The 25402-nt window shown below is 38.7% G+C and overlaps 1 protein-coding gene across 5 annotated transcripts in view; it reads right to left on the bottom strand.

The window, feature by feature from the left end:
* The window catches only part of pbx3a (pre-B-cell leukemia homeobox 3a), a 105557-nt gene that overhangs the window by 49447 nt on the left and 30708 nt on the right, over positions 1–25402 (bottom strand). For 2 of the 5 annotated variants that reach the window (XM_017698388.2, XM_037533318.1), the window contains exons 1-2: positions 16811–17526; positions 14468–14541 (exon numbers count right to left, since the gene is read on the bottom strand). In XM_017698388.2, coding sequence (XP_017553877.1) covers positions 14468–14541; positions 16811–17001 — 265 coding nt within the window. In that variant the 5' untranslated portion in view covers positions 17002–17526. Of the gene's footprint in view, positions 1–14467; positions 14542–16810; positions 17528–25402 lie in introns of those variants that run through there. The other 3 variants (XM_017698377.2, XM_017698407.2, XM_017698398.2) reach the window with 3 other exon arrangements.

Raw genomic sequence — 25402 nt, 5'->3', positions numbered from 1 at the left:
AAATCTGATGGGGTTCTGCTTTTCAGACATAAAAAGAGTTTGATGTAAAATACAAATATTGTTAAAGTTCCAAGTTCATACACTCCACATATGAAAACTATGCCGTGAAAACTGTTTTATATTCATTGTTTCTGTAATATCACCAAAAAACAGCATTTACATACATTAATCTAGTGAGCAATCAGCAGGTTAGGCTCACTTGCCACATTCAAGTTATAAGGAGTGTTTCAGCTCAAAATTCCTTTTGAAAGACACACAATACAGGACAGCCAATCAGAATAGAGACAATTTAAATATCAGTCAGACAATTTAAATTGGTCTTGAAGATACAGTAACAAAAACATCCTGTTTAATTCTAAGGGATAAACAGAGGTTGTAAAATGGCCATGTTAAGAGTAAATATAATTGTTTCCGCACATAAAACCACAAAATGTTATCACTAATTTTGTTATTTCAAATATAGTTCTTGACAATGTTGAACATGCAAAGAACAGCAAAACATCAGTAGGACATCACTGGGCACTATATTATTTTTTTCTGCAGCTGTGAAGTAGTAGTGTGAACTGTGTAGTAGTTGTTTGCACAGTTAAGAAATTAGCCATAAACGTCAGAGAAGCCATGAATTTAAAAGCTTATCCATCACTCAAAAATAGGCATGAAAAAAGAGAAGTAGACTAATTCATTATGATGGTCTATATAATATACAGCAAACACTCAAGTGGGTCAGCTGTATACAGCAGTAAAAACACCATCATACCAACTGAATAAGCATCAGCAAACAAACATGGGTAAAACTACAGATTTAGTATGCTTTTCCAGCTCTTTATATCAAAGCAGGCCAACATCCACAGTTATCAATCATGCAAGTGACTTTTATATGACCCCAGTAGGGGTCCTAACAAATGCCCATGAATGTGACACCACCAAGGAAATCAAACCTCTTCCAACATACTGAAACATGTCCAAATTATCTTTGTGATACAGTAGCAGAGAAAGAACAAAGAGGAAAAAAAACTTGTGTACATTATTACTGTGTGTGTTCGTATGCAGCAAGAATATTCAATAGTGCTGGGCGGTATACCAGTTCATATAATCACAGTTCGGTCACAGTTCCTCATTAGATATAAGGTTTTTCATAAACGTTCTCTCTGTGTGCTGAAAATAATGTAGGTAACACATAGGCCAATTATATTATCACAATCATTACATTACACCTAAGTGCAATTTTTTGACATGACTGCAATTATTTGAGATGTTTGAAATTATAGATAGCAATCATTTTCCACAGTCATTAGATTTCACAGGTCAAATTATGCTGCAATAAATAAAAAGTGAATCAGGTACATTAAGTTGGGGCAAATGAATGTAAATAAAGAAAACAGTCAAATTTATTGAGACATGGTGACTTCTAAAAACAAAAAAGTTCTAACTTCTGACACGGTGCTCTAACAGGTCAAGTAATGCTAGATTATTTGTTTGCCATGTAGCTAATTCTAATGTTTTTAGCACCTATGCAAGCAGAGTGTTTTGTTTATTTTTCACTCTTGTGAAAAACGTAGTGCATCTCAAATTTGCACATAATTCTGAGTAACTAGACATCTGTGTGTGTGCCAAGGATTAATTTGACTGTATAACAAGTGTTAGGATACCAAGTTAACATATCTAGCAAGTAAGGTGAATGACAACATTAGTATGTTAGTGGTTAAAAACAATGAACAAAACAATTAGATCGTCCATCACATTTATTCATATAACAATCAACTTTCATGATCATGACCGCCTTAACATGACATACAAGCATTTTAAGCCATGCTAACTTTAGCTGAACAGCTGATCAAGGGATGTTTCACATCACATTTTATTGGAAAATGAAATGACAGCACACCCAATCTAGACTGATTTTGAGGCAGAATGTCCAGTGTTTTGGGTTTAGCATTCACTTTACATGTGCATATGAGCCAAATCATTAGAGAAATTCAGCTTAATTAAAAGGGGAATTTCCACTTTCAAAAGGTCTGTATTATTGAATGATTAAGATGTAAACAGTCAATCAGAATGGTTTGATGTGAAATGCTCTAGTCTAGAGAAATGTAGAGTAAGTTTTGCATAACTCTGGCCTACAGCACTTTTTTTTATCCACCAACAACCCCTTGTGGGGAATCTAACTTCTTGTGGAGAAAATGAAATATTAATTTCACAAAATGAATATTAACATGCAAATCTTACATGCTGCTTGTGTTTGTTTTTTTTGTTAGTTCCACTTCTTGAGATTTATACTTTTTAAAGCATTTTTCGTCAGGTTTAATCTTGGTGCCAAAAAAAAAATCTGCTTTAGACAATTGCAACTTTTATGGCACCAGTGCTACATGCTCAACATTTTTGAATATAGCAAATAAATGTAGCTACATGTTGACTATTTTTGTGGACACTATCAGAGCAAAGGCTTAGATTTCAAGGGGGTGTGAGGGAAGTGTTCTTCTCAATGCTTGCAATTTATCCCAAAGGTGTTCTATAGGGTTGAGGTTTTGGCTCTATACACACCACTCGAGTTCCTCCACATCAAACTCTTCAAACTACATCTTTATGGACCTTGCTTGGAGCACAGGGGTAGAGTCATGATGAAACAGAAAAGGGTCATCCCTAAACTGCTGCCATAACATTGGAAGCATATAATTGTCTAAACAGTCTTTGCATGCTGTAGCACTAACATTATGCTTCACTGGAATTTAAACCCTAAAACAGTGCATACCTCCTCCACCAAACCTTTCTGTAGGCAAAGGTGGGCAGGCACCCATGGCCCCCATAAGTGAAATAGCCTATTGTGGAATAAATAAATTTTTAAAATAGCTGTTATTTGTGATTGTATCTATTATTTTAAGTCATGTTAGTGTAGCCTCACCTCCTGGTCTAGATTATTAAGAACTATTTCACACTGTAAAGTAATGACAAGGTCAAGATCAAATCAAGGTCAAGAAGCTTGTGTCATTCCATCCATGTACAACCCCAATTCCAGTGAAGTTGGGACGTTTTGCAAAACATAAATAAATACAGAATACGATGATTTGCAAATCCTTTTCAAACTATATTCAATTGAATACACTACAAAGACAAGATATTTAATGTTCAAACGGATAAACTTTATTGTTTTTTGCAAATATTCACTCATTTTGAATTTGATGCCTGCAACACGTTCCAAAGAAGTTGGGACAGGGGCAACAAAAGACAGTTGAGGAAAGTTGAGGAATGTTCAAAAAACACCTGTTTGGAACATTCCACAGGTGAACAGGTTAATTGGAAACAGGTGAGTGTCATGATTGGGTATAAAGGGAGCATCCCTGAAAGGCTCAGTCATTCACAAGCAAGGATGGTGTGAGGTTCACCACTTTGTGAACAACTGCGTGAGCAAATAGTCCAACAGTTTAAGAACAATGTTTCTCAATGTGCATTTCATCATCTACGGTCCATAATATCATCAAAAGATTCTCTGAATGTTTAGAAATCTCTGCAAGTAAGCGGTAAGGCAGAAAACCAACGAATGCCCATGACCTTCGATCCCTCAGACGGCACTGCATTAAAAACCCACATCATTCTGTAACGGATATTACCACATGGGCTCAGGAACACTTCAGAAAACCACTGTCAGTGAACACAGTTCGTTGCTCCATCTAGAAGTGCAAATTAAAACTGTGCCATGCAAAGCGAAAGCCATATATCAACAATACCCAGAAACACCGCCGGCTTCTCTGGGTGTGAGCTCATCTGAGATGGACTGACGCAAAGTGTCCTGTGGTCTGACGAGTCCACATTTCAAATTGTTTTTGGAAATCATGGACGTCGTGTCCTCTGGGCCAAAGAGGAAGAGGACTGTCCGGATTGTTATCAGCGCAAAGTTCAAAAGCCAGCATCTCTGATGGTATGAGGGTGTGTTAGTGCCCATGGCATGGGTAACTTGCACATCTGTGAAGGCACCATTAATGCTGAAAGGTACATACAGGTTTGGAGCAACATATGCTGCCATCCAAGACACGTCTTTTTCAGGGACGTCCCTGCTCATTTCAGCAAGACACTGCCAAGCCACATTCTGCACGTGTTACAACAGTGTGGCTTCGTAGCAAAAGAGTGCGGGTACTAGACTGGCCTGCCTGCAGTCCAGACCTGTCTCACTTTGAAAATGTGTGGTGCATTATAAAGCACGAAATACGACAGAGACCCCGGACTGTCAAGCAAGAATGGGACAGAATTCCACCTACAAAGCTTCAACAATTAGTGTCCTCAGTACCAAAACGCTTATTGAGTGTTGTTAACACAGTGGTAAACATGACCCTGTCCCAACTTCTTTGGAATGTGTTGCAGGCATCAAATTCAAAATGAGTGAATATTTGCAAAAAACAATAAGGTTTATCCGTTTGAACATTAAATATCTTGTCTTTGTAGTGTATTCAATTGAATATAGGTTGAAAAGGATTTGCAAATCATCGTATTCTGTTTTTATTTCTGTTTTACAATGTCCCAACTTCATTGGAATTGGGGTTGTACAAGTACACAGTGGAGTGAAATTATGCTCCTCCAGGAACAACATGGTGCAACAAGGAACAAAAGTACAAAGTGCGAACGTGCAGACATCGTGTGCAAACAAAAAATTAAGCTAGAAACAATAAATACGATAAATTAAACAGACATTAGACACAGTAAACAGACAGGACAGTGCAGCACTTACACAGCACTCATTCTGGACATGAGGTGATGGAATAAGGTGCAGAGATATTTAACATGCTGTGATCTGAGTCACGCAGTCGGATGACATACATAAACACAGCAGTTACCGAGGTAAAAAAAAAAAACAATGTAAACACAGTGTAGCAGCAATGATCCAGATCAAGTGCAAGTAGAGCATCAAAAGAGATGTGTGTGTGTGAGGGTGGGGGTGGGGGTTAGCCCAGTCCTTGTGAGTTTAAGAACCTGATTGCTTGAGGAATAAAGCTGGTGCAGAGTCTGGCAGTGGTGGCATGGATGCTCCGGTGCCTTCTGCCAGAAGGCAACAGTGAAAAAAGTCTGTGTGAGGGATGGATGGGGCCGTCCACAATGCTAGTAGCTTTCCGGATACAACGTGTGGTTTAGATGTCCATGACGGAGGGGAGAGAGACCCTGATGATCTTCTCAGCTGTCCTCACTATACGCTGTAGGGTCTTGCAGTCTGAGGTGGTGCAATTCCCAAACCAGGCAATGATGCAGCTGCTCAGGATGCTCTCCACAGTCCCCCTGTAGAACATGTGAGGATGGGAGGAGGGAGATGAGCCTTCTTCAGTCTCCGCAGGAAGTAGAGGAGCTGCTGTGCTCTCTTGGCTATAGAGTTGGTGTTGAGGGACCAGGAGAGGTTGTGAGGTTATCTGTGATGTGGACACCAAGGAATTTGGTGCTCCTGATGACCACAGCAGAGCCAGTGATGTTCAGTGGGGGGTGGTCACCTCGCACTCTTCAGAAGTCAACCACCATCTCCTTAGTTTTGTCTACATTCAGAGACAGGTTGTTGGCTCCACACCAGTCCGTTAGCTGCTGCACCTCCTCTCTGTACGCTGATTCGTCGTTCTTGCTGATCAGACCCACCACAGTCATGTCATCAGCGAACTTGATGATGTGATTTGAGCTGTACTTTGCAGTACAGTCATGAGTCAGTAGAGTGAACAGCAGTTGACTGAGCACACAGGTGCTCAGTGTGGTGGTGCTGGAGATGTTATTTCCTATCCTGACTAACTGAGGTCTCTCAGATAGGAAATCCAGGATCCAGTTACAGAGGGAAGTGTTCAAGCCCAGCAGCCTCAGTTTTCCAGTAAGCTGCTGAGGAATGATGGTGTTGAACGCTGAACTGAAATCTATGAACAGCATTCTGACGCAGGTGTCTTTATTGTCTAGGTGGGAGAGAGCCAGGTGGAGTGTAGTGGAGATGGCGTCATCTGTTGAGCGGTTGGGGCGATATGCAAATTGCAGTGGGTCCAGTGAAGGAGGAAGCTGGTCTTTAATGTGCCTCATGACAAGCCTCTCGAAGCACTTCATGATGATGGGAGTGAGTGCAACGGGGCGGTAGTCATTGAGACAGAACACTGGAGACTTCTTCGGCACAGGGATGATGATGGTGGACTTGAAGCACGTTGGAACGACTGCAGTGCTCAGAGAGATGTTGAATATGTCCTTGAGAACATCAGCCTGCTGTTCGGTGCATTCTCTGAGCACTCTGCCTGGTATGCTGTCGGATCCTGATGCTTTTCGTGGGTTGACTCTGTAGAGTTCTCCGCACATCAGCAGTGGACAGACACAGTACCTGTTCACTTGGAGGAGGTGTGGTTTTCCTCACCGTTGTTCCGTTCTGTGCCTCAAATTGAGCACAGAAGTTGTTAAGCATGTCTGGAAGGGAGGCATCACTGTCACAAGCAGGTGGAGGTGACTTGTAGTTGATGGCCTGAATGCCCTGCCACATGTGCCATGTGTCAGCAGTGTTTTGAAAATGATCATGGATTTTCTTTGAGTAGGTACGCTTAGCCTCTTCGATGGCCTGAGAGAGCTTGCCACCCTGAGGCTTGCTTTGTCCCTTGACTTGAAAGCCTTGTCGCGGGCTCTCAGCAGCATGTGCACCTCTGCAGTCATCCATGGTTTCTGGTTGGGGTGAGTTGTGAGGGGTTTGGAGACAGTAACATCTTCAGTGCACTTGCTGATGTAGCCAGTCATTGATTCTGTGTACTCCTCCAGGTTGATGGAGTCACCGCTAGCTACTCTGAACATCTCCCAGTTAGTGTGCTCAAAACAGTAGCAGAGATGGCTCCTGGCGGCCAGGTGCTCACTTGCTTCTGGTCTGGTTTTGCACGTCTGATGAGCGGTCCGTATGCTGGAATGAGCATCACAGAGATGTAGTCTGAGTAGCCGTAGTGGGGGTGGGGCTAGGCCCTGTACGCGCCAGGGATGCTTATGTAAACAAGATCCAGCACGTTAGCCCCACGGGTTGCAAAGTCCACATACTGATGACACAGCTGCGACTGGTATAAACAAAGCAATTAATCAACATTATGAAGATGAGGTTCTTTGGTGTGATTTTCCCAGATGTTGAGAGGGAAAATGCAAGGCTAACTATGTACAGCACAGAAACTAATGTTCATGAAGTTAAAAAGAGGCCTGTTAGCAGAATGAAATGGCATTGCATGAATGTAAATATTTGACAAGGAATTTAGCATATTAGTTTAAATATAATTACATTAATTTGAAATGTAAGGCGAGAATGTTTTGTATATTGAATAGCTGCTTAATGGCTAATGCAATGTAACCTTAACACAATTTTTTTTATTGTAAAACACTTATGAGTCAGGTCGTATGAAAAGCGTATCCCCTGCAAAGATAAGCCTACACCACTGTATTGGAGTGGTGGAATGGCTTCACGAGTGAGGTCCACACACATGGGACCCACCACAATATCTTGTGGCATGGGGTGAATTTTCAGTGTCATGCAGAAGTAAGCATTTGATCAGACCAAGGGGGCAGGAGAGGGTTAATATGTACATTACATGTGTATTTATAATTAGCATATAAAATAATGTTGAACAGAAAATATCAAGAAAGAATTAACTCATTGTAAACACACACACACACACACACACACACACACACACACATATAATTTTAAAAAAGCAACCAATGACAACTGCTTTCTTCAAGCTACAGAAACACAGGCCAACGCTCAATAAAGGCTAATACATAACAATACAGCAGTAATTTTTAATCATAATCAACACAAATGGAAACCAGTCATACAGGTCTGTAGCATGGGAGTGGGACATCACTTGTGTGTAGAAGATCCTGCAAATTAATGAATAGCCAGAATAAAATAAATCACTTAATAGTAAGCATGTAGGCATGTAGGTCATTGGGGAGTCAGGGGGGGACAAAAGTTGCACATTGTCTGTAGGAGCATACATAAATCAGTCCCACGCAGTCTTCTGTTGCAGAAAGTCATACTGTGCACCAAACCACACTACCATGGTGTACATGCATTAATTTTAAAAAAGTGACCAAAATTCTGTTTTCCATGATATAGTCTCTTTACAGGGGATATCCATTCCAATTCGTTTTGTCTTAGGACAGTCTTGTGACAGGTTCTACTGGATCATGTTAAAATATCTCTGCACAAAATCAACCAGAATGAACTTTAGAAGTGGAGGTGGTGGGCTGAAGATTCAGTTGAGGTGTCCAGCCTTGCTACATACCAGTCACTCTGAACTGTCAGGCCTGATAAATGAGCGCCGAGCTGTTCAATTTCACATTTCGTCCTTGTCATATCTTCACTCAGTGATCATGCAGCACTGACCCTTGTAGGGCAGGCAGGGGGATATTGATAAAACAATTATCTGCTCGCCGCTCATTTGATTTTCCATTTCAATTACCCCTAGCGAGGATAGGAGCAGGGAAGATTGCACTATTGATTTTTTTTCTTGCTCACTCTCTCTCTCACTCTCTGGTCGTGGCAGGACAGCAACCGACTTCTTTTCCACCTGTTTTGATGACCTGGCAAACTCACAGGAGGGCAATAGCTTGCTGTCACTTGTCTGTCTTTTCATTGTTTATGTTGTGATTATGGGTACAGATGTGTATACAGTTGTATGCAAAAGATGCCTCTGGCCAGATTGCCCTTGCAGCAAACAATTTTAAAAACACCATTTTTTCTCCACAAATAGGGTGTAGTTACTTTATTTGATTGACTTAAAATAATTAAATAGTAAATATAGCACATGCAAAGGTTGGGAGCCGCTTCCAGTTGTACTCACATAACTTGATTAACTCATTTGGCCTTACCCACCTTATTAGGATTGGTCAAGAATTGTCTATATGAACGGTCATTTGATGACAGTCTAACTTCAAACTTTGTACTTTGTAAATCATCACAAAAGTAAATGTCTGTACTATGCAAAACACCACCTAAATAAGTCAGAGGGATTTTGGAAATAAGTGATGAGGTCTGGAAAACAGAACTTGAGTGACAATCACCAGTCCTCTGTGGCACAATTGGCCTTGCTCCCTCTGGGTGGGTAGGATGGTAAAAAGTTTTATTGAATTTTTTTTTAGAAAAAATGTTGTGATTAATACCCTGGAAGCTCCAATCCACCAAGAAAATACTCCAAAGAGTCTAAATGATGTTCAATTACAAGAACAGTTAACAAATTTAGAAAAGTTTAAATAATCTACTTGCTGGGTGTCTTGTCTGGGAGCAAAGGGACAGCAGTCACTTTATATGACATACAAGAATATACACACACACACACACATACATATATACATACATACATACATACATATATATATATATATATATATATATATATATATATATATAAGAATATGGATATTGCTGCAACTCTGATTGGTAGTTAGCGGATATGAGGTCCTGCACCAAACTGGGCTGTACCCAACTCAAATCAAATTGAAAAAGGGCAGAAAAAAAATTTTTTAAACTCTCAATAGAAGAAAATTAATAGACAAGGGCTTTAAGTCTAGTCACTGACTCAAGTCCTCATCTATGTGTACACACACACACACACACACATATACACACTTTTAGAGCTAGCAAAGACATGTGTACATGAACTGACTAAAAGCTGATCGAGTTAAAAAGGTAAAAACTTCACATTAACTTTACATAAACTTCACTACATCCACACCTTGCAGAATTAACTCCACTCTTCCTGAAACTGTCTCAGCGCTTTGTGAGGCTGCTGTGACAGGAGATGATTAAAGAGACATAAAAGAGAGAGATACAGTTGTGTAAACGAGAAATAAAGCGTGAGAACCAGTGACTCTAATCTGCTGATAACTCAAGATAATAGTTTATGAGCTTCTCTTTCCAATATCCCAAGTAAAACACACACACACACACACACACACAAACACACACACACATACATATTCTGTAGCCAAGGGATGCTGAGGCAGACCTCATCAACTACTGTATGTGCCAAACTCATAAACGCCCCAGCAGATTTACCATGATGTTAAGAGCAAATAGCATGGCGGTAACATGTTTGCTTCAATGGCATATTTAAGTTTTGACCAATTTTTTAAATTTGACCAGGGGTGTTTTTAGTGTATAACACCTGGATTACAGCAGGTGTTAAAACAATGCCTGTTAGTGTTCCTGTAATCCTTCACATTTTAACTCTTTACCAAAACATTTTAAGCTTTTGTGAAAGAGTCTATCATTATTGATCTACATGTGTATTCTTGGTTATGAGTAGAATGAACATGTTTCTTATAAAACATGTAGTTGCACATCATGAAAATGCAAGCGAGTTTCTGAAAATGGTTTCATTTCTTGCAATGAAATGTAAGCAATAACAGTTGGCATGACATTGTAATAGAGACCATGGATGTAGGAAATATAAAGAGCCATATCAATATAAAGAAAAATGCATTCATTCTCATGCTTTATTTGCTTGCTAGTGTTTCTAATCTAATGTTTTGACTGATTATTGTTCTAACAGGACAGCACACCATTTAGAGGCAAGTGCAAAGTGGAGTGACTTGTTATGGTGAAAGCTGAAATTGAACATGTTCTGTGGTGAGTGTGGAGAATGTGTGGTTCTGATACATGTAGCTCTGTGCCAGGCCTACTATCATGCTTAGTTATACAAATCAACCTTCACTTCCATCCTCTCCTGTGGTTCGAGTCCATTATCACAGATTTTTTGCACCCATCCCTAGTTATGGACAGCAGAGAGATGTTTTTGTCCATATATAGTCTATGTATTAATTCTAGGCAGGTTACCTACTAGCAGATCGTGGATGCAGAAACATGCTAGTTTCATAGCAAACAATAAACAAAAGGCCCTGTTTACTCCTTTCATTATGATGCATTTTAGATGGTCAGGTCTTGTTTGTTTTCCACTGGCCGCATAAAACAAAAACAGGTGTAAACACCCCAGGACGCGTTGTGTGTTTGATGATTCGATCAAACTCAAACCACATTCAGAGGTTTTCAGAGATGGATCTTGACTGGATTTAACTTGTGTAAACACAATGCACTTTTGTTATTTTGTTTACCATTACGTGAGTGGAAATGCTGAGAGAATAAAAAATGTAGGATACACAGGGTTGCATTTAGCCCCAAACCTAGAGCCTTCATGCACACCAGGCTGATGAAAATGTCTACAGGCCAAGCTTATCCACGCTTGTAGTAACAGAGGAAAAGAGCAAACAAGTACAACTGGATCTCAGCTGGTCACACTGGGGATGCAAGAGTAAACAGACTAAAGTTTTAGATATGAACTGGACATGAAACACATTAATGCATTGTGTAAACAAGCTTAAAATTGTGCACAGTCTTAGTACAGTGTACTACATCTGTGACTTTGTTTACACAGAAGTGGCTTTCCAGCATCCACAGCAAACTTAACTTCAGTCATATGCTGCAATGGAGGCAATCATCATTAAGGAATCAGCTAGACAGCAACACAATCACAGATGAATGCAATATTAAGTAATTATAATCATTATATATATATGTAAACAATATAGGCCCATTTCCCCATTGAGGAGTGTAATGGGTTTCCCACGCAAGTCTTTCAGATCTTTGTATTCTCCCTCGAGCTATTCAGTTCCACCTACTACACTCTGCAAGAGTGGGATTATAAAAGAGACTGATTGGATGCACATCCTGAAAGAAAAGCAACACATCCTCCACTGGATTTTTTTTTAATTGCTTGTCCATTCTACAAATACATAAGAATATGAAGGCATCCACAGTGATGAATGTGATTGAGTAAAATAATTATAGGAAATAACAGACAGGCTAAAACAGCAAGCCCACATTGAGCCTTGACTGTATTGTTCATTTTGTAACCCTATGAGGTCACTGAACGCTCAGTCAGAGGTGTGACCAATCACGAAGCAGTGCGTAAGATGGACCAGGAGAAATTAAATTATAAGGAATTATAATTTGAAATACTCAGAAAAGTGCAAATATATCAGTTTATCAATTTACATGAGTACAGTGCTGAGTATATAGAACTAGTTGCTCCTTACCTCTGCTGTTAACCCCTGAATGCCAAGACAAAAACTGCAATTTCTGCCTTTTCATGCATGTAATTGCTTTATGACAGCAGTATTATTGCTGTATCCATGTGAAGCCTATAAGATTCCCTAGGCAAGATTTTGTCTTTGTTGGTGCGCTGCCCTCTTCAATAAACACAACAGGTTTCAAGTCTGGAGACTGAAAGCAATATTGCAAAACTTTGATTTTGTGTTTTAACAACCAATTCTGTGTAGATTTTGATGTGTGTTTAGGGTCATTATCTTAACAGCTTAACAGCCCCAAATGGATCTTCATGGATCTTTCATGGAACTCTTCAAAAAGATTCTGGCCATGGCCGACAGTGGATTTGAAAAGTAGGTACCCCAAGATTAAAGTAAATTCTTCTCAGTCTCTCTTATCATCCTCCTTTTTGTCTTCCATGCAAATTCTCAACAATTTCATACTTCACTCTAATTGTATTTAATGGATGATAATGTTTTTTACTTTCCTAACCTGAAAGGCTATACTTGGACCTGTTGCATCTCTTCATATGTTAAGATGGTGGAGCCCACCTTGAATGCCTGATATCAATAGGTTTTATGACCAGTGACAATCAACCAATATATGTAGTACAAAAACTAAATAATTTACTACAAAGTAAATGATATGGAGAACCCCCCACCAACCCCTTCCCTCCCACCAGCACTGCAGAGTCTCTAGGCAGAGTCTATAATGCCCACCCAGCCTAGTGTTACTTTGACTTGTGTCAGCATCCCAGTCGAGTTTAATGAGTTGAATAGTATATCATCAAAGGCTCTTAAAGGCTTGTACCAAGGTTAAGATGTGACATTACTTTTGGATGTAAATTTGACATCTTAATTTTAGTCTTGTTAAATTCCAAACATTTCATTGCATTCAGCCACATGAGCATTTGTGAGACCAGGTACTGATGCTGGGTGATTAGCTTTGCTACCCATCCCAAAGGTACTGGATGAAGCTTCATCACTCTGGAAAAGACAGACTCCACCACAGGCCAAGGCTGGTGGGCTTTACACCCCAAAAACTGGTGCTTGGCATTGGACATTGTGACCTTAGGCTCATGTACAGCTGCTCCAGAGCATCCCATTCTATTGCCAATGCTTTTCTATGGAGATTTTACAAGCTATACACGCACAACCAAACTCCTGTGTTAGTAATGGGTATACCTTAAAATAGCTAAATTCACTAATTAAGAGTGTTCAAATACTTTTGACCACCTTTCACTGATACACTTTTCAGTAAAAACAGGCATTAAGTACAAGATTAATATTTTTCAGTGTTAGGAAAAACAGAAAACAAATGTTACAGAAAACTAGACAAAAGCTTTAAAAACTTATATATAATATCAATATAATATTTTTCAGTCCATGCTTTGTCTTTAGTGCCGCTGTTCTTTTCAGAAGACTTTCTTCAGTTTTTTAAAGAAATTTGCAGGAATATGTTTCCCACACATCCAAAGTTCAGTCTCACAATCCAAGTGATCCTAAACACATTCATTGTTGAAGTCTGGATTGAGAACACCAGCAGCTTCTTTGTTTGATCTGCAAATTTCCTTTTTGTGAATAACGGCTTCCTGACAGTGGCACATCTTTTCAGAGCCTTCACACTGTGGAAGGATGGAAAGAAACACCTGCAGACTTTTTCAGATCTGAAGCAACAGCAGAGTTTGATTTACTCCTCTCTCTCAAAGATGAAAGCTTTAAGTGCTGTTTATCTGACGGGGACAGTTTTGCTGGTCTACTAGGTCTTGTATAGTTGGGAGACCAATTTTCGCTGTCTCTTTTTTTTTACTCTAGTTTTAGGAACTCTTGTTTTTTTTTAATTCATCTTGCTTTGACATTCCTCTTCTTTTGGCAAATGGAGTGCCTAATATCTAATTCCTCAGAAAAATAAAATGTCTCACTTCTACTTAATGCCTGTTTTGACTGGAAATTTAAATGAAGTACTGCTTGCTACCTTTTAACATAAACTTCCATTACACTGTATATTGAGTGGGCAGCATTCGGAGCTAATAGAGCAGGAGACTCACTTGGACATCAAATCTGAAGTGTTAAGGCACATAAAGGTCTTGTATGGTGCCAAGTACCTTTAATCATCAAATGCAAAAAAAAATCTACTTTAAACTTTCATTTATGAAATATTTAAGGTTAAATCCAAGCTTGAGATCATGAAATGAAGCTCTTAGAGGTGAAGCTTATGACTCAGCTTTCTGTTCTGGCTGGTTAAGAGATAATAGACCACCTTGTTGGAGATCAACAAAAAATGCAAGGCAGCAGGTTACCTTCAATATACAGATAAGAAACACAGCCCAAGTCACTCACTGTTGGTAAATGGCATCACCATTTAAGAAGTTCTTAGCAGTTTCTTATTTAAAAGAACACTTACCGGTTTTCTCTTTGATTTCACAGAGCACGCTGAACAGAGCTGGCTTCATTCTGTGACAGTTTAGGCCATGTTTTCTTCAGATGAACAGAAAAAGAAAAGGAAAAGTGGTTAGGGTAAATTCAAGCCTGGAATATCACTTAACAGACTTCATTAAACATTTTAATATCAAATGTTCACATTTAAAAGATCCTAACTTCACTCTTGGTCAAAGACGGTCAAAGCTGTGAGTCAATCCTTTACATTCCATTCATGACAAAATTGGTTTAGTTTATTATAACGAAAGCCATGTATCAATGCTGTAGTGCTAATAGTGCAAAAACAAACAGGTCAGACAATCTAAGAGCAACTTTAATTTCTAACAGCGATCAGAATAGCCTCATATGCAATATATGTATGATCATAAAAGGTTTTACTAAAAATAAATAAAATAATTTGCGTTTATCTCATGCAGTTGCTGAATCATTTTCCTTATGATTTGGTCATGTAAATTCAGATGGAAAAACAAATATCCTGGAGCATAAGAGCTTCATGGGGAATTGTTACAAATATCTGCAGAATTCAATCAGTACAATGTAAACAAATTCATTCAAAATGTGTTGATGTTAAATGTGCTGTTGTAGAGAAACCAAGTACGAATTGTTCACAGTGGTGGTGATAGGAACCAGGCGATCGAAGCGTTTAATGCGTTTACAAGCTATTTCACTCAGCACTGAGATTCATTCATGGCGGAGAGGTATGTGCAAGGTGTTTTGAGGCAAAATAGTACCCAAAGAAAACTTAAAAATATTTTTTCCACTATTTTACCCTCATCGACATTAAATATAAAACTTAGCAAATGTGTAGGTTCACTGTTCATTTTACATAGTAAATGAAATAGCGATATTTCTGCTGTAGATATTGTGACCCCTGGTGCCTCTCACCACCACTAAAGAAATTCTATTTGGCAAGTTTCTCCATGGTGAAGCATTTCATATCAAACCACTCTGAATGGCTTGTTTTACATCTCAACCGCCAAATTATGCAGAAATTTTGAAAAACCAGTGGCATTTCCCCTTTTATGACATAAGTGGTTCTGAACTTTATCTTTCTGTAGGCTAAAGGAGACTATATTACTGTTAGACCATATCAGAGAGCAATGTAAGCATTATTGCAGACATATAGTCTACAACAGTATATCATGATAGGACATGCTGCAACATTGCTGTTTACATTTAGTGATATTTTAACGATTTCAAAAGTAATGTGTTACATCACTGACTGTGTTTCTGTTGCCAAGTTTTTTGTAGCTTTTTTTTTTTTTTGAGCTTTACTCAAAATATCCAGGCTGTGTATAAATAAATTGTTCAAACGTAAACAAAGCCATTCTAAAAGTTCTAATGTGAAACATTGTAGAGAAAAAGAAATTCAGAATTGTTCACAGTGGTGATGATAGGAACCAGACATCTGAAGAGTTTAATGCCTCTAAAAGTTCACTCACGGAAAATGATTACATAAAATGGTTACGAATGCTCTGCCTCATATCTGAGACACTGTTTTACAGTAGTTTTGAGATTAGTTTTCGGCATAAACAGGTATATTTACTATACACGGATGGCGGAGAGGTACATGGACATCATTGTAAAGCAAGATAGATTTTATGTGTGTACAACTTTTCAAAGCTGTGTTTGCTAGTCATGTCCTGGCAAGAGTGGTAAAACTGCCACTACCAAACCATTTGGTAAGGTTTCAGTCCACACATAAAGATGCCTCTTCAAGGGTCCTTTAGTAAAGGCAATGATTCTATTTATATATATATATATATATATATATATATATATATATATATATATATATATATATATATATATATATATACATACACACATGTTTTTGAAAATAAGACGTTCTTTCATACAGAACATATTCTCCATCAATCTGAACCATGCATTTCACCATGCAAAGAACCATTTCAAAACATGCAAACTCACGGTTCTAAATAGAACCACTGCCTTAAAGATTAAAGAACCCCTGAAGAACCATTCTCTGTAATGTTTAGTGTTAATCGTTATGGTTTTAATAAAAATAAATATTCAGCCATTTATTTGCATAAAATAAACATTAAGGTATTAATGTTCCTTAACGGACATTCAAAGCATTATGCCTGTAGTCTTTTAAAGCGTGTTCCACTGTTCCACTGAAACTTCAAGGCTCCTGATTTTTTTTTCAGCAGCGTTAGTAAAGCTGGTTAAGACTAAACAGCATCGGATATCCTGATACTAAATATACTGGGAAAATATCGTGATCCAGAACTGTCTCGGTACCGCCCAGCTCCAGCTAAGGATGAATGGAGATGTATAAACTAACTTCGCTTGCGCTTCGTCCAGGCTTTGGTCCGTGATGCCCATTATTTGGTGGAGGATGTCCCCGATGTCCTGCTTTCTTCCGTCGTCCTCCGAGCCCTGGTGGTCGAGCGAAGGCGCCAGAGCCATGCCCCCGTGCACCGCGCGGCTCAGGGTCACGCCGACGAGGGACTGCATGATGTGGGTCTCGTCCATGCTGTGCCGCAACACAATCAATGCGCTTCTCAGATGCACGGACGGCGTTTTAAATGGGCAGCACGTGCATGTGCGCACAATAGCTGTCCAGACGGACGCTGACCAGTAGTAGGATTATAAAGGGGAAACAAACAGAAAATAAGAGACGCGTCCAGAGCGCTGCAGCCTCCTCTTCTGTCCACTGACTTGTTCTTCTAAGGAGTTTCCGCTTCAGCTTTATCGCGTGATCCCGCGGTCTCCTCAAACAGGTCCCTCTCCAAAACTTCATCCAAGAAATCCGCTCTCAGAGAGGCGAGCAGCGTCCGGACAGAGACGGGTCAGCTGGGACAGAGCGAGGCCGCCTCAGAGTACACGAGGGAAGGAGGAGGAGGAGGAAAGACAGGCGCTCTTCAGCTTCTTCCACACTCCGAGCTCCACGGACGCGGCGGATGACTGACGCTGACAGGATCGGAGAAGCGCGCGCGTCGGGAGGCGGTGGTCGTGATTCTCGCGCGAGCCGTGTGTTGCACTGCCTCATTGGGCTGGCAGTTAGACGTAGAGCCTCCGCCCCCTCGTGGCTGTAGCACGTTAGCCATTCTCACACTTAAAAAGAGGGTTCTTTAATAAAATAATAAAAAGGTTCTATTTAGAACCATGAGTTCTTTATAGATCCATTTCATGCTTAAATGGTTCTTCTGATTAATAGATGTGTATGGTCCTATACAGAACCTCTTTGAAAATGGTTCCACACAGCACCAAAAAGGTTCTGCTATTGTTACGAAGCCTAGCTTGTACATTCTTGAAAAAGATTGTTCTTCAAGGATTATGATTCTATGTAGAACCATGAGTTCTATATAGAACCATTTCATGGTTAAATGGTTCTTTAGATCAATGGAGGCATTGTGTGTGGCTCTACATAGAAACTTTTCAAAAATGGTTGTATCTAGCACCAAAAGGGTTCTGCTAATGTTATGACGCCAAGTTCTTGGGTAAAGGAAATGGTTCTAATTAGAACCATCCATCCATCCATCCATCCAATGGATGGTTCTAATGGAAATGGTTGGAAATGGTTCTAATTAGAACCCTAAGTTCTATGATAGAACCATTTCATACTTAAATGGTTCTTCAGATTGATGGTGTTGTGTATGATTTGATTTAGGACCTTTTCAAAGATTGTTCTGTATAGCACCAAAAAGGCTTCTGCTATTGCTACAATGCCAAGCTTGTACACTCTTGTACACAAAAATATGGTTCTTCAAGGGTTCTATATAGAACCATTTCATGCTAGATGGTTCTTTGCATGGTGAAATGGTTCCTGATGGAGAATTAAAAATGATCCTAGATGGCACCAAAGAGGGTTCTTCTACTGTTAAGATATTGAGCTTGGAACTATAGCTCAACCCTTGTTGGTGCCATCTAGAACCATTTTTCAAAAAAGTTTAAAATAGAAATTATATACAACACATTCTTCAACACATCAATCTGAAGAACCATTTCACTGTGCAGAGAACCGTTTAAAATAATATACTCACCAGCAGGAGAGCCAATAGTCTAATGAGGATAACTGTGCTGAGCATTGATCATATCATCTAAAGAAAACCACAAAACCACATTCCTAAAGAAAGAGTCATTCTATTCCAAGTGCCTTAAATGGGAATTCCACCAATTTGTCAAAATCTCTTGATAATTCAATGGGATGGGAAAAAAGCCGTTCAGAGTGGTTTGATTTGTAGTGCTCCGTTCTAGAGAAACTTTTTGAGTCAGATTTGTTCACAGTGGTGGTGATAGGAACCAGATGCCTGAAGAGTTTATTGTCTCTAAAAGCTCCCTCACAGAAAGTTATTGCATTATATGGTTACAGATATGCTGCCTGATGTCAGACATTGTTTTATGAAAGTTTTGACCTAAGGATTTGGATTAAAATATATTTTTTTACAAGCCATTCATGGAAGAGGCATGCATGAATGTAAGGAAAAAGCCTCTGAAGAAAGCTTTTTTCCCCAGATTTACCAGTTTTTATTTAGCAATAAATGTCCTATTGCTTTTATACAACAGTTAAATAAAGTAAGAAGTAAATAAATTGCACAGTGAACGTAGAATTCAATGTTTGCAATTAATTCTGCCAAATTATAGTTCCTTAACAGCTTGTTTCTATGTCAGAATAGTGAACCACTCACTGCACAGTATTCTGTAATGGGAATAAATGAGTGATGACGATGACAAATAAAGGTTTAGTAAATAGTCAGTTAATATACCTCCATTGCTGTTTTGGCGTGATAAACAGACAGACACATTAAGATAAGCTGCAAGTGCCCAAGGGGACCACAGTAGGATAAACTAGTGCAGTCAGATGGTCCTCGTCAACCAGTCAGACAATACTCTGGTTAGGTAGTCATTGGTAAATAACAAATAAATTTATAAGGTAAACAATAAGTATGGACCAATGCCAGTTTGGTCTACTGTGTTCACAATTATGCCTGGATGATATGACAAACTAAAGAGTTTGCTGCTTGCATTTATGTCTGTCAGCCATCCAAGTTTAACTTCCTTGTGCTAAAATCAAATTTACATGGGATTACAAGTTTCCAAGTACCATCGGAATGCACGATATGGGCAGGTTCATTCCTGGCAGCATATGAGCTACCAGTGTGTGCACTGACCCAGTCATAAGCTGCACCAGCTCGCAGAGAGATGAAGATGATTATTAGGTATGTTCAGAGAATCCTTCTTTAACATAAATGTACAGTCATTACGTTTTAACACCTGTGATTAATTTACATATTTGTTGATTTCCTAACTTTTTTTCAAACATACATTAGTATATATTTTTTTCTATTAATTCGCTTTTCCCGTTTATTTGCTTTTGTGGAAACAAATCATTAAACATGTCATAACTATTGCACAGGCTGCATTTACATGTTAAATTCAGCAAATAAACACTAAATGTCCATTATAAATGTGTAGAAGTGTTCTCTGTAGAGAACGTGTCATTTCACTCTGTCTATTTTCACTTTTGACCAGGCGTGCCCAAACCTTTGCATATGTCTATATCCTCAGAATCTTCAAATAGCATCCTGTGTTCTCTGGCCAAAACTGTTTTCAGTTCTATTAAAATAACGTGGTAGTGTAAAGCATTGAACGCTGTTCTAGCATCAACTAGGAATGGGCATTCTACACTTCCGAAATTTGAGTATCCGTAGGAGTTATATAACATATTTGGTTAACTAAAAAAGCTATTTGGCTGAACTTACCTTCAGGCTGTAGGCTTAATATTTTAGATGAAACACTGGAGTTAGAAGGCTAATAAATCAGTAACACAAAAATGTAGCACCACACAGAATACATTTGAAACATGAGGGAAGTTGGTAGGCTTTTGTGTTGGAGATAACACTACATGAACGTGACTCGTCGCCCTCTACACTCAGTATTTTGTCTTCAGGGAATAAATGTGCCTTGTTAGTTTGTAAGAGAAGTATATATATTCACTATTTCCAGACTTGGCTAACATCAGCTTCAGTAGCTGATAGAGAAATAGTTAACTTATGAGCCATTTGTGATAGCCATAGTCGGTCCATATGGCACAAAGAGTATATGCTCTGTGAGAAGACTCCTGATGCATATGATGTTTATTTTGGAAAAAGACCCTGATAGACCCTGGCTTGTTCAACTAAAAAGTATGAGTAATGAGGAAAAGTAAGAGAATGCAGCTCTGCTCCAACCTGAGTGGCAGGATGGCAACACCTGAGGTGGATAGACAGTAGAATAAAAGTTCAGGTAAGTGCAGTAATTATGCAGTATGTGACAAACATGAGTTTTACCAGTATAGTAAAGATACCTGGATGACTTAGTAGTAATGATTACTATTAGCAGATACTCAAGTATGCAGCCAGAGCTACCTTTATGACAATCTGCTTCCCATAATGCAGTATGGTCATTCCAGGAGTTTCTAACCATGAACATAACTACCTAGTGGTCATGTGACTCTTTGGTATATGATGCTAATTGTGAAATACTGGAAACTATACAGTACACTACTATGGGGACTAGCATGCAGTATACTGGTATAGTATACTGTATAAACTGTATGCAGTATACTACTTTGTCACATACTGCATACTTGCCACAAATTGCATGCTTTAGAAGAATGCAGTGTATACTTGTACAGTATGCCATGTCAAACACAGTCACTGCAGGAAAGAGGAGGCCCTCAACCAAGTTGACCACCAGTACTGGCAGTTAACTAGCCCGAATCATCAAATTACAGGCTTCCACATGATCCAATGCACTATTGTTGTAGATATAAAACGACAAAGATGATGTACCCCGTAACAAAAACAGAGGTTAACATAAACCCAAATATGTATCCGCTCTTCACAAGCACAACGTTTACCCCAGTGAAGACGAAATGCATTTAAATTAGACTGCCGAGATGTTCATAACAATGTCACTAAGCTTAATAACGTAAAGTATATGTTATATATACACTTCATACTTTTTTTAATGTATACTTTATACATAAAGTATATGGCCACAGTGGACATAGAAAATGTTTGAGCAGTTTAATTCTTACCTTTATGACCATGGGTGGGATGTAGCATTTTTTTTCTTTAAATCAGGCTAACATTTTTTCTGTGTGTTTGGCTTTGGAAATTACAGAGCCCTTACAAATGTTTTGTGAAAGCAAAAGAATTAAAAACTTTTGCAAGAGAATGCAAAATTATTGCAAGGGAATAAAAAGTTTGCAAGCGAACGCAATGCTCTTCATAAAATTTCCCCGCAATGGCATGATAGGGGCTGAGCATCCTTTACTCTGTTTGACCAAGGTAATGGCGGATAGCTGAGCGGCATTCATTCCACACAGCTCATTTAAGCTGCTTTATGCTGATCTAGCTGGTCACTCAGTGTGGTCATACAAGTTGGCCAGCATACCAGTATCTTAAACACAACATATGCTGGTGACCAGCATGTTCATTTCCATTGCTGCTGACCAGCATCCAAAACAGAACATATGCCTATTTTGTGTCCAGCCATGCTGGTCTATGCTGTTTTCTTTCTAGAACGACAGTGATTGGAAAAGAAAATGAAGCAGATGTTTAGGCCCCTTAGTGTCTTCAGCCCCTGAGCATGCATCCTTAAGACATACAGGAAGATCCTACCTTATCAAAAGGTCCTAGGTAGGTCTTTACATATAACTAAGTAGAATATTTTGACAGCCCAAATCAGCTTATCAGAAAAGGCTACATGCATTAAAACTAGATTTTAATATACTAAATTAACTTAAAGTTTTGATAGTCTAGTCAGTTCAAAGGTAGCAAGTAAAGTAGTAATATTCAGCTCAGTCTGTGTAATACACATTAAAAACAAATTGTTAAGAAATCCTAGGTTACTATGCTTTACTAATTATATGCACATGCAATTGGACTGATTAATGAGTAATTCTGCCTGTCAACTGCAGCAACTGGAAGCTGCAGATGGTTTTTGAAGCTTAGCTGATAATTGATGCTCTCGACTTGAATGATTTTGTAATAAAAGCGTTATGTTAGAAAATAAGAGGTTGTGTGCAGTACTACATTACATATCTTGTGATTTCCTGTACGAAATACATTGTAAGATGGATATTTGGAATACCGATCCTTCTTTTGATAAAGAAACCTCACTTCATCTCATATTCACTAGTCACATTTCATCTTAGGCGGGACTTTTGAAAGCACACACCCTCAGCTCAAAGCTACAGCACCCCCTGCTGGGCAAAAAGGTAACTGGGTTCTCAGCCTTTCCCTCCTCAAGGCCCACCAGTTTACTAGGAAGCATGAAGAACCTAAAGAAAAAACTCCACTTTTTTCTGTTAAAAACATCTGTTTAGGAAATTTAGTCAATCTCTGTATTAGAAAGTTAATGGCTCGTTATTGGGCAATCACGCTAGAGTGACCAGACATCCCTGTTTTTTTTTTGTTTTTTTTTAGAACAGTCCTCTGTGGAAATGTCCCTGTATTTAACTGTGCATTAACATGCCAGCCCCCAAAAAAGACCTGCAGCAGAGCAGATAGACAGACGTCTCGCGATGTGCTTCTTTTGGCCAGCACTAAAGAGAAAAGTGCAGTCCCGTCTTTTATCCCTTGCATTTCGAGAGAGTGTGTGTGTAATTTTGGCCCAAAAGATGTTGTATATATTCTGGTTTTCGACCTAAAACAAAGTTCATTCAATCATAAGCTTTTAGTCACATACTGTTTGTTTTTGTGAATTAATCTATTGCTGTGTTTTCTAGAATGTTTTACTCTTGTTGTGTTAAGGTGGAATGCCAATTATAAAGTAAGAGTATGAATGCTAACGCCAGTTGTTCATGGAGCATTCCCTCATTTTTTTTTTAATTATGTCGAGATTAAACCCAATGAAAACACTGATATGTGCTTGTTTTTAGAGCATCACTGGAACTTATTTCCAATTTGAAGATTCAGTTTGGTTCTAACAGCTTATGTAGTGTAACTGCTCTGTTGTCCTGAGAGTGTGCGGTGGTTAACTGCACAGCTGAGAGAGACAGAGTTAGAAGAAGCGCAGTGAAGCCTGTTTATTCTTTGTCTCTGCTCTTTATACAGGTATGTCGAGTTATACTGTTGTCAAATGTACACAAATTTCATACCATTCAGTAAACAGGGAGCGTGTATGTTGTCACGTCAGCAGAGAGTAAAACACAAAGGAGGCCAGGGTCTACTGTGAGAAAGTACGCCACACAGAAGGGGTGTTTTGCACACTGGGCAGGGTTATTGTCACAAACATAGTATTTGTATGTTTATTTGAGTAGTACTTTATAAAGAGTATCTCTACTTTCGCTGAAGTACAGGAGTTCGGTACTTTGTCCACAAGTGTTCAGGCAGTGTTGTGGCTGGTAGGTACAAGTACAAAACATTAATTAAATCATGAATGCACGATTGATATTAGGCACCATAAAGTTGGTTTCAAATCCTTGCACCCATATGGACAGTGTTTCTCCCAAATCAATGTCCTGTCTACTGTTTTGGTCTCTAGGCTTCTGGGTTTGGTCATAATTATTCTGATTCTATCCATCCACTTTGTTGCTGGCTGACATTTTCTTTACTTTCAACTGTTCCAAGCAAAACTGTCTTTTGTAATGAACTGATTCTTCTTATAGTATGTCCAAAATAGGATTCAGTCAGGGCCGTTGGGTGGGCGTGTAAAGTTCACAGTAGAAAAGTTCTGGAATATCATGCCCCAGAAATGTTTTAATGAAGCTGTAAAAAGTTGTTGCTTTTTATTTGATATGAGGATTTACACATCAGTAAAATGTTAAGCAATTTAGTATTTTATGAGTCTTATGAACAAAATCACTCAAAACAAACAAAAAAAACAAACAAAAGAAGAAAAGTGGAAAAAAAGTTGTTTCCTCAATGACATCATTAAAGTTCTCTCTCAAATCAGTCTCTTCTGGAAGCCCAGGCCAGGCACCTCCACTGGTTTCAGGTTGGTTAACTGGGCTTACAGTAAGAGGTAAGACTAGATTTGGTCAAGGATCCATTTGTTTGTTTTCTTAGCTGTCCATACTTCTTTTCTCATCTGGTCTTCACCAGCACTAAGGCACTACACTCTTAAAAAAGACTATTCAGTTCTTTAAGAAATGGACAATGGTTCTATATAGAACCATGAATGCTCTAAGAACCATTTGCACACTTAAATGGTTCTTTATGTGGTAAAATGGTATTTTAGATTGATGGAGAATGTGTTGTAAATCGTTCTATATAGAATCTTTGACTTATGTTGTAAGCTTACATCTTAACAATAGCAGTACCCTATACAGAACCACAGACATCACATTCAGTCTGAAGAACAATTTCACCATTTAAGCACGAATTGGTACGTAGTGATTGCATATACATTTTGTGCTTAAATGGTAAAGTGGTATACTAAAGAATCCTTGAAGAGATCTATCTATCTATCTATCTATCTATCTATCTATCTATCTATCTATCTATCTACACACACATAATAATAATCTAAGTCAATGGATGGAACCAGACGTTCTTCCAAGTAATTTTGGACCGGGTTTTTTTTGGTCCATGTCAAAAATTTAAAGAAAAAAAAAAATAAAATATATATATATATATATATATATATATATATATATATATATATATATATACACACATACACATACATACATACATACACACAACACGTATGATAGTTTTGTGAGGCAATATAGATGTTTACACTATTTCACTTTCAACATTTTACATAAAAAAAAAACCTCAGATGTGTAGGTCCACTGGAGGTTTTGGATAGTAAATACAATGGCCGTGTGTGTGTTGTAGATGTGGTGATCCCTGGTTCCCATCACCACCACTGTAAATAAACGAGTCTGTACGGTTCTGTTTTAAGCCAAGATGCTCAGCGTCCAGACTTCCATTTG

The sequence above is a fragment of the Pygocentrus nattereri genome, chromosome 23, assembly GCF_015220715.1.
Source record: "Pygocentrus nattereri isolate fPygNat1 chromosome 23, fPygNat1.pri, whole genome shotgun sequence".
NCBI classification, from domain to species: Eukaryota; Metazoa; Chordata; class Actinopteri; order Characiformes; family Serrasalmidae; genus Pygocentrus; species Pygocentrus nattereri.
The sequence above is the reverse complement of the archived record's forward strand: the minus strand, read 5'-3'. Positions and strand labels throughout refer to the sequence as shown.